A 13,602-nucleotide genomic window follows, 5' to 3' on the forward strand; every position below is an offset into this window, starting at 1 on the left:
TTACTAGGGAAGAAGCAGCATTGTGTAGAATATATAGTTTTTGCAATTTAGATATTGTTTAGACTTTAATATAATTCCTAAATAGTCAGTAAAAATATGGGTCTCCTTTATTTTATAGTTTTTAAAATTGTTTTGGTTTTAATTTAGTTGGGCAAACAATATGTCATCTTTTTTTTAGTTGTTGTGAAATTAAACAATGAAAATTAACACAGACAGAACTTTTTTTTCATAATGTGTTAAAAAAAACCTGCCATTTAAGATATTACAGCTTGAGCAAAATATTTTCTCCACTGTTTTTTTTTCATTTCAGTGGTTTAGCAGCTTTCATCAAGTGGGACACTTGGTTCCACATTTTCATGTAATCTGATGAAAACTCAAAATGAACATTGTTGTTTTAAGATTTAAAGTGTTTAAACACAATTTTCAAACAAAATAGTTTGTTTTGTTAATGTTTCAAGACAGTGATTATTATTGTTAATGTTTTTAAATCAAATAAAAAAAAATTATTTGATGTTTCTAACATGCAAGCTTACAACATAAGTTGTACCCTTAAACATACAGATAGTATGTTTAAAAAATGAAATTTAATTCAATAAAATTTTTTCACTGATATTCACCAAGTAGACTTAAAATGAACCTTAACAAATACTTTATTCTGATTTGATTTTTACACACAAATATAAAATGTATATAAATTATATGGAAATTACAGAAATAAATTGCTTGCATGTTTATGTTTTATTTATGCAGGCCTTTCATACGGTGGCCGACAGGTGCAAATGCGCAGCAAAAGAGAAAACATGCAAACAAAAAAAAAAAACACGCGCACAAATTAAATGCGGCAAGCAAAAAGCGAACAAAATGCAGCAAACAAAAAAGAAAACACCCCCGAATGAAATGCAGCAAACAAAAAGAGAGACGCAAACAAATAAAGAAGACACCCCCGAATGAAATGCAGCAAACAAAAAAGAAAACACCCCCGAATGAAATGCAGCAAACAAAAAAGAAAACACCCCCGAATGAAATGCAGCAAACAAAAAAGAAAACACCCCCGAATGAAATGCTGCAAACAAAAAAGAAAACACCCCCGAATGAAATGCAGCAAACAAAAAGTGTTGAAAACGGAAGTGCTCCAGACCACTAGGGGGAGTCAAAGAAAATCGAGACCGAGCCCAGAACGGTATGACTGACACAAAGTCTATCACGCTACCCATAAATTATTCTGTTATTCTATAATATTATAAAAGACGGCGTATCTTTTTATAATATAAGTACGTATAGCATTTATACGTACTAAATATAGTTATATAGTACGTATAACTATATTTCTGAAAAGAAATATAGTTATACGTACCTTTACTTTCTTTCAAATTTCTTTCTCTGAATCTTGCATCTGGTCCCATAGAAATGAATACTATTTTCTTTGACTCCCCCTAGTGGTCTGGAGCACTTCCGTTTTCAACACTTTTTGTTTGCTGCATTTCATTCGGGGGTGTTTTCTTTTTTGTTTGCGTCTCACTTTTTGTTTGCTGCATTTCATTCGGGGGTGTCTTCTTTTTTTGTTTGCGTCTCACTTTTTGTTTGCTGCATTTCATTCGGGGGTGTCTTCTTTTTTGTTTGCGTCTCTCTTTTTGTTTGCTGCATTTTATTCGCTTTTTGCTTGCCGCATTTAATTTGTGCGCGTGTTTTTTGTTTGTTTGCATGTTTTCTCTTTTGCTGCGCATTTGCACCTGTCGGCCACCGTACTTTCAAGACACCTATGGTCACAGTACAAAGACAGGAAAGCTATCAGCACAACATTGTAAAACAATAAATTGCTGGGTATCATAAAATAACGTGGCACACAGCCTCAGTAATTTTACAACTGTTGCCATGCTTTAATATTTTAGTTGGATTTTTATATCACTCTATTTCAAGCCTTTTCATTATAATTCAAGTCCATTTTTTTGGACTTGAATTAACATAGTTGTCATCAACTTAAGCTGTTTTCACAGTGGCATCAAGACCTGTGAGAACTTTATTTAATGTATGCTTTTTACTGCTGTTTTTACACTAGGGATGATTGACAGTTGCATGGCTTTACTAATTAGCAGAAGGTATTAAATCTGTTCAGATAAAACTGCAGTATGTTTGGACTGATGCAGACCTAATGGATTTAATTTGAATATGATAGAATGAATTGGAGTATCTAAAATGTGATTTGATTTGAATGAAACTTTCTCGTTTTTAGTACACTGAAAAGACCATTGGTTGTGGTTTATATACATTGAATTGATAAAATGCTTTAAAGGAACATTTACCCAGGCATAGGAGCTGTGGGGAGCGATTGATATTTTGTTAGTAAAATATCACTTTTTCTTGCTTGATGTATGACATGGGTTTTATTTGTTCAGAAAGATGCTTGCTGTGTTTCTGGTTTCATAATATAACAACTGATGTACTGGGTTGCATAAAACTGGGGGAAATGACTAAAAGAGTTCTATTATTGTTGAACATTGTAATCAGTAATGAATCTACTACAATCTAAAAGAAGCACATTTTCCTCTTTCCTGTATCACAACAATCAGCCTGTGCTTTTTAATTTTAACATACATTTTTTCACTGCTTTATTTTCTCTTGTAGTTTGTCCTAATACATTCCTTGTACTAATTACAGTCATAATAGGTTAGCAAAAATGATGTGTATGGGGAGCAAATGACTTTGCAAATCTCCACACTATTATTTGCCCAGTTCTCAATGTGTGGAATTTTTATCAAAAAATGGCTTCACTTTTCATTTTCAGTGCCAGGGAAACACTAAAAGGTCTGGTCTTGTTCTCACCTGTGTTCTATTCCAAGCCTCAATCTAAGTTTATGTTGATATTGGGGACATTTAACAGGAAGTTGCTGTGTCAAGCTTATTGATCCTAAAGTATTACACGTTTTAAGAAATGGCATTTCTGGCTTATGATCATATTTATATAAGCTTTTTAGGTTTATCCACCGAACAACAAGGTGTGTTAATTTACACCTTATGTGTTTTTCGTTTAATTAGTATATATTTGGGCAACTCTACTGTTCAGTCAGTGGTGGTAATATCCACCACTGACTGAACAGTGCCCTACCTTACACAGTACCCTACCTATCTACCTTACAGTCTACTAGTATTGCACAAAAGAGAGAATTTTTCATTTGTACACGTCCATTAAAAGAACAAAACTACCCTCCACTATTTGGTATTTGGAAGCCAGTTAGACAGCTCAGGCAGCATTTTGTATCTTTTTTGAAGGAACATTTGTAGAAACATTTGCAAAAGATAAAAAATATCAATTCACCTTTTTCAGATTCTGCATTTTGTCATTTGAGCTGGTGTTGTGGGGTCAACAGTTTGTGTACAAATCCCCCAGATCTCTGACTGCAACAATTAATTCTTCCAGCTTCTCTGGATGAATAACTGTGCACGGCAATCAACTGTGAGACGTAAACTCTGAGTTAGTCATGTTCTGCTAAAAGCCTACTCGCAGACAGATGTGTGTCACACATTAGTCAAGATGGAGGTCCTTTACTTTCAATGGGTCCATGTCTATTTGCTGTTCAGAAAATTTCTTAGATAATATCTAAAATATGCACAAGAAAATGAAGCTTAAGAAGCTGAATCTTTTGGCACAAAGCTACTTGATACAGTATGTAGGAGCACCATTCATTTTCCTTGTTGCTGATTGGCTGTTCCCCTAAGAGTGGAGATTAGGAAGACTATGGAAGCTAGCTACTGCGACAGTCTCAAGACGGTTTCCACTGTCAATGTCATTGCATATTAAGATATATTTGGTGTTTGAACTGTTAAAATAGGTGATTATAAGCATTTTTAGAGGGGGTATGAAGTATTTGCGGTTTACTATGGTGACTTATCCCTGTGAATGCCAGGAAATGGCTTATAAAGTGTTTGAACAAATGGTAAATTGACAGCTTTCCTGGTCAGTAATCTTGTCATAATAGAAGGTGAAGTATTGGCAAAAAAATCAATACTTAGATGTCAATCTTGTATTTAGTTCTTTTCCCACTTGTATGCAAAATAAAAGCTGTTTATAACCCTTACGTCAGTTTCATTTCCCTGTGTTGGCACTATCAAGGCCTTTGTATCAGATCACTGCAAAATCTGCAAAGCAACAGATCTATATAGCGCCTCACACAAGCTGTGGCTTCACAGCAGGGTTGTTGAAGGATGGTCTCTTTTATTTTTGTAGGGCTTTGATCTGCTGATACTGATTTTAGCTGATTCAGATTTCTCTTTGATGCCTTTAACACCACAAAGTATAACAGCACTCTTAACAAATTTTGATGGGGAAATTGAGGGGAAAACATGCATCAAATGGCCTGAAACCAGGATTTGAACCTTTGACAACCACATTGAGAACTATAGCCTCTGGACATGGTGCGTGTGCTCTACCAGCTGAGTCCAGCACCCTTCTGTTGATTAAAACTGATGGTTCCTGCCTGCTTGCATATTGGTTGTGCTGCACATCCAAGTGCTAATTTTAGCTCACGTAAGTGGCTTCAGCAAACAGCACTGCAGGTGATGGAGCGTTTTAGCGTTTGCAGCAGTTTGCATTGTTGGCAGGCAGAGCTGCTGTAGTTCAGATGAGCGTTGTCCTCTGATCTGGTCATTGCCCCCAACGACTGCATATACATCATCCAGACATATCATTGAGCAGGGGAGGGTTAAAACAGGGCAGCTGCTAAAAATCTCACTTTTTATTCCTTTCTTTTTTTGTGAGGTTGTAACTGCACAATAACAACATTACTGATCAACTGGAGAAAATTATACATAGTGTATTAGGTATTCTTCAGTAGGAATGCATGAAGTATAGTTGATTATTTTCCCTTCTTGTGTAATGTTTTTCTATAAAATTTCATTAAAATATAAAAAACTGTGTGGTTTCATGTTTTTTTCCTGTCAGGCTCAGACAGTAAGAAAAGCACAATTAAGAGCTGAATTAAAGAAAAATTAACAAATTATGATCTTTTCTGAATATAGCTAGAACAGCTGTTTTATTTAGTGTAGTATCTACAACACTGCTAGTCAGAGAGAAGCGTTACCATTAGCTAGAAGTTTAGAAGGGCTTAGTCATGTGTTTAGTATCAGTATTTACTTAACCAGCACTACACTAAAACTTCGTTTTGTTTGCAGTATCTATCCTCATAGTCCTAAGCTTGTAGTAAATTAGATTTAACTTCAATTTAAGCTAATTAAGCTTTTTTAAAGCAGTGCTGTATTTAGGTAGTGGGTAATCAACTTTGTATTTGGCTAATTGAAGTTGCAAACAAGTAGCCACAATTGTCTGTAATCGTTGAGCCTGAAAATGTGTGATTGTATCTAATTGTTATTTAACACATAAACAAGTGGCAACAAATATACCTGTTGCTATCAAAATAATGTAACATATTGAATACTACAGCTATTGGTATAATATTTATTTGTAGTTATACTCATTTTGATAAACTGTAAAATTTGGAAGTAATTTTCAAATATTAAAGCAGAAATATAAATTCACTCTGTGAATAAGAGAGTAAGCTGTTGACGTCGATTGTGACCAACTCAAAACCATTACATTTTAAAATGTGGCGTACCATTAGTTTTCACGCAATGATGGTTGATCTTCTGAGTAAATGTAAATATTACCCAACAAATGAAAAGTGTGGTTGATTGTAGCTGGTCTTGAGTATGCAGGAACACGATTGACTTTACATTGTGCTCCATCCTGCCAGAGAATTTACTGCCTACCGTTTTCTCTGCCATGAACTTTAGATACATTATGAGATTATGGTTTAGCAATTTTGGGACTGTAACTTTTTAAAATCTTGGTACATCCTGGCAACAGGTCTGTGCCTAATAAGGAGAAGAGGCAATTCCAGACCACTTTGCACATGTTACCTGGTAGTACTAGTAGTTCCTGTAAGTTGATTTCAAAAATACTGTCAACATTTCCAACAAGAATATAGAATGAATTGTTGCTGTGTTTTGACTGACCTCTTTCCAACATATAAAAACTTCCAGGTGTCATTTTCTGTCTGTAGCTTAGTAGAGACTGAACTTTGTTTCCTGTTATTTTAGTAGGAAAAATGAAATCAGTAATTGTAATGCTCTGTATACCAAAGCTCATAACCGTGAAGTAACTTGGCAACACTTGCTCTTTTGAAGCCATTGTATTTGGTGTTCATTTACATGGTAAAGGGAGAAGTGATATATTGTAACAGGTTGAGTAACCTGCTGTTTGGGAGGAAGATGATTCAGATATTCTCTTCTGAAGAAATTCATCTGTAGTGGTTGATGGGCCAGTTCTCATGCAGCTTATGAGAGTTGGCCAGTTACTGTCTGAAGTTTGTGATGAAAAAGAACAAAGAATGCTCCCTTTTTTTTGTAGCTTCTTACACTTTTAAGACGTTTACTTAGTTTAGTTGGGAAGAACAAGCAAGAACAAGTTGATAAAACGTGTGAACCAAAGCTTCCTTTTTCCAGTTACGTTGTTACTGAGTAAGGTGCTATTGATTCTTCTATTCTTCTATTGTATTTCAGAGTTTAGTGGGGGGGGGTTCTTATATGCTGTGTCATCATACAAGCCCTGATAAATGTTTTAACCAAACTTAATATATTTAAATAACTAAATTTGACTTGTTATTTATTTAGTAATGTGCTGCATGGGAAATTTACAGACACTGGGTGTAGAATTAGGGGAGCGGTGGTGGCAGGGGAATCAGATTTTAGAAGTATAAAATGTACTAAATCTAACAAGTATGTTAACAACAGTGTTGTATAAAGTACTGAAATCTCAGAGTCAAGTAAAAGTATAAGTACCTCTCCAAAATATGACTTTGGTAAAAGTCCAAGTCACTGACTGAAATGTTACTTGAGTTAAAGTCTTAAAGTATCTGAAACTTCTTGTACTTAAGTATGGAAATTACTGTAAAAATGGATGTACTCAAGTAATGTAATGAAAAGTACAAGTAAAAAGTAAAACAAAGCAAATGCAGTTTGAATGACATTTTTTATATTTTGGTAAACTTGTCAAGTACACTTAAAATAATGTACCCAACCAAGTGCAGGCAAAATTAAACCTGCTAATAGATATACCTGCAGGCATTATTTAGTTAAGAAAATTAGGTGCTTTACCTATAGCACAAGGTTAACTTAACCTGCTTTACAACTGAACCAGCTTCTTAGTAAACCCTCCAGGACAGAAAATACAAAGTTTTTGTAAGCCTTAAGTTTTCCCTTCAAGTAAGGTCAGTGCTGAAAATGAGAAAAATAAATAGTACAGAAAATGCGGCCAACATGAAGAAAAAGAGCTGTTACGATTACTCTACTTCACAAATCAGTGAATCAGCCAATGCTACAGTCAGTAGGTGGTGCACACAACTGGTCATTATGCAAAAGAAAAAAAGAATTGAGAGGGAAATGCAGCTTATTTGCATCTGTAAACCTGGTTTTGAACTTGCATGCCTTTCCTATATTCGTTAAATTTAGTCTAAATTGCTATCGCTATGGCTTCTGTCCCCCCTTGAACAGAGGAGTCTAGGTAGCCTGCTACAGTCAACATTAGGCCTAAGCTAAATACACCACGTGTGGAACTGAAACAATGCCAAACAAAGTTCATTTATGGTCAACGTTTCACAATACAGTAGTGTCTAGTGACCAAGCTATAGTTACTGAAACAGGAGGATTATAACCATTTCATAAGACGTTACCTCGATGTGTTTCTTCAAGTTGGACGGGGAGTTTTTGTAAGATAGAATTTCCACATCTTCGGGCAGGAATAACATACACTGCATGCGGTACGACGAATCTTTAACACCCACGAAAGAGTATATTGTGTTTAAATAAGGCCATGGGCTCTCATCACCAGCTGGTGGTTCAGCTGGAGCCGTGTCCGACGTAGTTGCAGTCGTTGTGGTCTCCGTCTCCTCCTCCATGTGGCTGCGGCTGATTGCGAGACTTGCTTTGTGTTTAATGGGAGAAGCGAAACAGGTGTATCCTATTGGAGGTGATGAACAAGCCCAGGCAAGGAGGCTACCGACTTTGTTCGGTAACCTACTTGCTACTTGCTAATCAGTAGGTGGGGTCAAAACACTTTGCGTTTCTCTCTCGCGCTTTTTTGTAACGAGTAACTAAACCACACATTGAAAATGTATCGGAGTAAAAGTACGCAATTAAGTTCGGAAATATAGTGAAGTAAAAGTGAAAGTCATCAAAAATTTTCATACTCGAGGAAAGTATGAAGTACTCCAAAATATACTTAAGTAAAGTAGTGAAGTATTTTTACTTCGTTACTATACAACACTGGTTAACAAGAACCTGGAATTTTTTAGTTTCTTGTTTTGGACTATCTGGCAAATGTCCCTGCTGATGTGTGCTATGCAGTTTTGGTCCTATCCCAACTGTCTCGCTGCACATTTTTTTGTGCAGTTTGGTTGACTTTTTAGTTTTTCTCAATAGAAGGATGGTCATCTCGCTGTACAAATTGCACACCAAGTACTTTTACTTCATACTAAGCTTACCGCAAAGTTGAGTTCTTGGATTGAAAGGGTGGCTTTAGATCCTATTGTACTGATGAAATCAATAATGAAATGTAAAAATATAGTAATCTGTTACATGTTTATTTATTTTTGTTGGCACCCTGATTTAATAAATTAATCAAAACCAAGACCAGCCTCCCATTTTCAGTGTCTATTTTGTAAAAAGCACATTCTTTGATGTGCTTTGAAGGATAAGGATTGTACTTTAGCATAACTGGATGCAGTCTTGTGAAACTCTTGGTTTTATTTTTGATTCAAAATTATGATCTCCATTGAAGAAACAACAGACTACATATTTTTATTTTGTTGTCATCCTTATAAAGCGAAAGGAACCTCCAGGACAGGCTTGATATAAAACTGAAAACAGAAGCCAGGAGAAGACTGTAAATCAGTTTATAATGACTTTAATATTTGGATCTATTTTTTGTTATATCCAATCAATCATAAAATAGAAATTCGGAGTTTAAAGCGGGCTGCACAGTGGCGCAGTTGGTAGCACTGTTGCCTTGCAGCAAGAAGGTCCTGGGTTCGATTCCCGGCCGGGGTCTTTCTGCATGGAGTTTGCATGTTCTCCCTGTGCATGCGTGGGTTCTCTCCGGGTACTCCGGCTTCCTCCCACAGTCCAAAAACATGACTGTTAGGTTAATTGGTATATCTAAATTCTCCCTAGGGGTGTGTGTGTGTGTGAATGGTTGTTTGTCCTGTATGTCTCTGTGTTGCCCTGCGACAGACTGGCGACCTGTCCAGGGCGTACCCTGCCTCCCGCCTGGAACGTAGCTGGAGATAGGCACCAGCGACCCTCCCGACCCCATTAGGGACAGAGGGTGAACAGAAAATGGATGGATGGATGGATGGAGTTTAAAGCCAGGAATCTTGCTGCAGAATAGCCATTACATTAGCCTTGAATGTTGCGTCTGACTTATATCATTTGTTTTTCACTCCACGTCCTCAGAATCTGAATGACAGCTTCATTCGTGATGGAGTTGAGCAGGCAACTCTGTATGAAGATGAGGAAAAATAAGAAGACCCAATTTTCCTCCCTTCCTGCTTCGACTTTGGGCCTGGAAATCCACTTTTACATCCCAGAAATACGCCACCTGGAGTACATCAAAGGAACTTACACAGCTGAGGAGCTGTGCGTCACTGCTGCCAAGAAGTGCAGTAAGTAACTTCCCCATTGTTTGGCTGAGTTCTACCTTTTTAGAACTGATGCGACATCAGGTTTACATAACCAGGCTTTTATGAAATGTTACATTTCATAGGTTTTTGGCTTTAATATGAGCTCAGACTGAAATTCGAATTCTAATGCAAAAATTTATAATGTTTAAATAGTTTTAAGGCATAACTTGACATATTTTGAACCAAATTGATAAGAAACCGTGCAACACTGTGGAAATACAGTAAAGTTGTATTTTTTTTAGTAGGTGTAATAGCCAATCAAAACAAGTTCTTCTATCTACTTGGGTATGACGAAAAAGAAAAAAACAAACATTTTCTTTAGAATTTCTGGAAGAATGATTAAAAGTGGCTTAAGTTGAGTTTAAGTTGAGGTTTCAAACCCAAATCTTTTCAACAATCTTTATCCTGAGTACCATATTTTCCAGATTATAGAGTGAACCTCACTATAAGCTGCACTGACAACGTTTTTAAAAAAAACCTGGAAACGTACATATGTAAGCCACACCAGGCTATAAGCCGCTGGTATCTCCGCCGCTCTCGGTTTTCCGAGAACGGCAAACCGTTCCCGGAAAAATATTTATTTATAATTCTTAATAAATCTGCTATACTGCCAGATCGATAGCCTTCAACTTAAAAGCTGCATCATATGAACTTCTTCATGTTGCTTCCTTGATGAGGGGGTATGAGTTTGAAAACATTTCCCCGTCGTGCCTGCTGCTAGCATGTGCTTGTTCTAAATGAAAATCACCACTTTCTTCTTTGATTTCCAATTTTGACTTCCAATGATTCACTTCCTGCTAAAGAGTCCCCTGGGGTTGAAGAAAAATCCACAGAAAAGCGGCACTGGGCTGTAAGCCGCATGGTTCAAAGCGTGGGAAAAAAGTAGCGGCTTATAGTCCTTTAGAAAAATCCGGTAATCAAACATTGAAGTTACTAGAGTTGACAGGAGGCTTGTAACCTGAGCAGATAGCCTGACTAAATAACCAGATAACATAGTTCTGTTCCACTGTGTTACCTTTTTAGGAACAAAATGTCAAGAGTTAACATTCTTTTAATTATGCACCTAAAAACTAATATAAAATTTAGTGGGTTAATTTTACTGAATGTTATCATACTATGAAATTCTCATACTGGCCAATGCCTAATTTACAGTCGGATATTCTGAACATCTTCCAACAGCTGATAAATGGTTGTGCTATTTGGTAAAGTCTGCTTACCTTTTACTTGTATTTTTTTATTGTTCACTTCATTTAAATTTATTGCCTTTTGAAATATAAGTACAGTCATTCAATTACTAAATAAAACCGGATTCCGAACATGTCATAGAAAATCAAGATTGAAAATATAAAAAAAGAAAATATAACTGAATTGGGTTTCTTTGTGCTTAAAAATATGCTTAAGAAAAATCTTAAAAATATATATATCTAAGTGAGAGAACACTTGATACAAATAAGAATGATTTGTAAGACTTTGTGAATTTGTGTATTGATTAATTAGTTTATCTTGCTTTATAGGCTTATTGATCTGTGCCATGTAGGTGCTCTTTCTTTCTTAGTTAATAATTTAAGCAGTTAGTGTTGATCTTTTACTTCTCTCTTCTTACTTAGCTATTTCTCCATTGTGCCATAATTTGTTTGCCCTTTACAATGATTCAACTGGCACCTGGTACTCTCCAAGCCACGAGTTCAACATCAAAGAGGACAGCGGTATCAAGTTGCACTATCGCATGAGGTAAGAATGATTTAGCAGCCATAACTGACAACGCTGGTGTTGGATATTATGTTTCCAACAGAAAAAAGTGCTAAAAGCTCTTGCAGTCTGGCCAACAGCTCTAACATTTCACTGAGGTTCTCTACTTAATTTATTGAATTCAAGAGCTTTAAAAATATATGGATGAAAAAAGAAATCTGTTTAATGAATTCCTAAACAAATCATATGAATTTAAACCTTTTGGTAATGTTTACAAGTGAATGTTTACATAGGAACCTAATTAAGACTTAACAAGATTTGCTGTTTTTTTTCCTGCCTGGAAAGGATCACATTAGGAAGATCAATAATCAAATGATTCTAATTGAAGCTTGCACTTTCACTGCTTGTTGTTCACCTTTGCAACAATGTGTCAGGGAGGCTTACTACTTTGCTGGTAGAGTAGTTTTACAGACCCTTTTAAGTTGCTATCAAACATTGGTGTCGCAGCATTAGCATGTGGAATTCATTTACAACGTGGACACAGAGTAGAATGGGACTCCTCTCTGCTCTGACTGCAGGCGAGGTTTGCAACAAGACAAACACGGAGAAGCAACATTCAGTTTTTATGCTCCTCTAATCTGGAACAAACTTCCTGAAAATTGCAAAGCAGCTCTAATACTGAGTTTGTTTGTTTTTTAATTCAAGGCTAAAAAAATCACTTGTTTAGAGATGTATTTCATTCATAATAACTGGAACATTGATAAATATATTTGATGTGTATTTTCCTGATGATTTTGATATTGGCATTTTGACAAAATGTAATATTTCATAATTGGTTGTTGTATTAAGTGTTTATGGTGTAAAGCACTTTGAACTGCCGTGTCACTGAAATGTGCTCTGCAAATAAACTGGTCCTGCAGAGCAACTGGTGCTTTCACATGCTGTCACCAAAGTCTTGTGAGATTTTTTGCTTGTTGCGTTTTTGAAAATAAATAAATAAAAAAGTTGCTTGATGGGTTTGAAAAGTCACTAAGTACAACAATCCTTTCCCTTGTCCTGATCACGACCCCACTTTGCCCCTTCCACTTAGTTTGACACTTGGCCTGCTGGAACAGTATAATGTGAAGTTTTATTGGTTTGGTGTACCTTGATGCCAGTATCTTGCCCAGGCCGTAATATTTTATCTTAGACTTGGCAGATTAAAGTCTCAAAGTTTTAAACGTGATTCCAAAAGTAGAACCCAAAGTCCGAGTTATGGATTGATCAGACTAAATTGCTTTCTGCCACTATGTTTGGGGTGAGTTTTTGTGAGAAGTCAATTTGGAAAAGATTGAGGTCTTATATGATACTGACAAAGCAGTGTCATGTTTACACTTAACTGGAATACTCTTTAAGTTCCCCGTCAGATATTCCGATGTACTAGGAAGGCAGCATGTTATACAGAAAGAAAAAATATTTTACTGTGCTGTCAGTTTTCTTTCGCCGTGCTTACCGCTGTTAAAAGCTGAATAGAAAATTGCTTGTGGGTGGAGCTGAAGTCAAGTCTGTCTGAGTTTATTATGTACTTGCTGCAGACTGTCTGTCTGCACTGCACCTAAGTAAACAAAAGTAACAAACCATATATTATGGTTGTGTCCCAGTATAAAAACTTTTTTGCATAAGCAAATAATGCTTAAGTGCAACCAGCAAAAATTTCTAACCTAACTAGCCATCTCATAGGGTGGATACTTTATTTAAGTCTGCTTGTATGCAGAAATGCTCTATGAAATGCTACCCATAAGATGATTGAATATTAAGTTTCAAGAACTGTCTACTGACTAATTGATTTCTTATTGGTTATGTATATACAAGTAATGTGTCTTCTGATCAATGCTGGTACTGTGACCTTGAGGTCATGGATATTAAGCTTTTGTAATCTTGTCAATGTATGAGAAAAAGAAAAAGGCTGCCCATAAAGGTTTCTTACCCTTTCTGTGGAATGTGTCATTGACTGTCTGCTGTACAACTGTCAAGTCAGCAGTCTTCCCCATGACAGTACAGCCTAATATGATTCTACCAAAAATAATCTGTGTCATTTGGAGTAGTACGATTTTCTGTGAAATTGAATTGTGGGCTTTTATTAGTAAAAGTTAAAAATATATAACTATAAAATATTGGTTTAATTTTTTTAAAATTAATTATTAAA

General features: G+C 36.0%; 1 protein-coding gene across 1 annotated transcript in view; it reads left to right on the forward strand.

Moving 5' to 3' along the window:
• jak1 (Janus kinase 1) overlaps nt 1–13,602 on the forward strand; it is a 40,208-nt gene that overhangs the window by 1,127 nt on the left and 25,479 nt on the right. The window contains exons 2-3 of the mRNA XM_028027610.1: nt 9,502–9,710; nt 11,336–11,459. Coding sequence (XP_027883411.1) covers nt 9,509–9,710; nt 11,336–11,459 — 326 coding nt within the window. The 5' untranslated portion in view covers nt 9,502–9,508. The remainder of the gene's footprint in view (nt 1–9,501; nt 9,711–11,335; nt 11,460–13,602) is intronic.

This window comes from Xiphophorus couchianus, chromosome 9, assembly GCF_001444195.1.
Source record: "Xiphophorus couchianus chromosome 9, X_couchianus-1.0, whole genome shotgun sequence".
Lineage (NCBI taxonomy): Eukaryota > Metazoa > Chordata > Actinopteri > Cyprinodontiformes > Poeciliidae > Xiphophorus > Xiphophorus couchianus.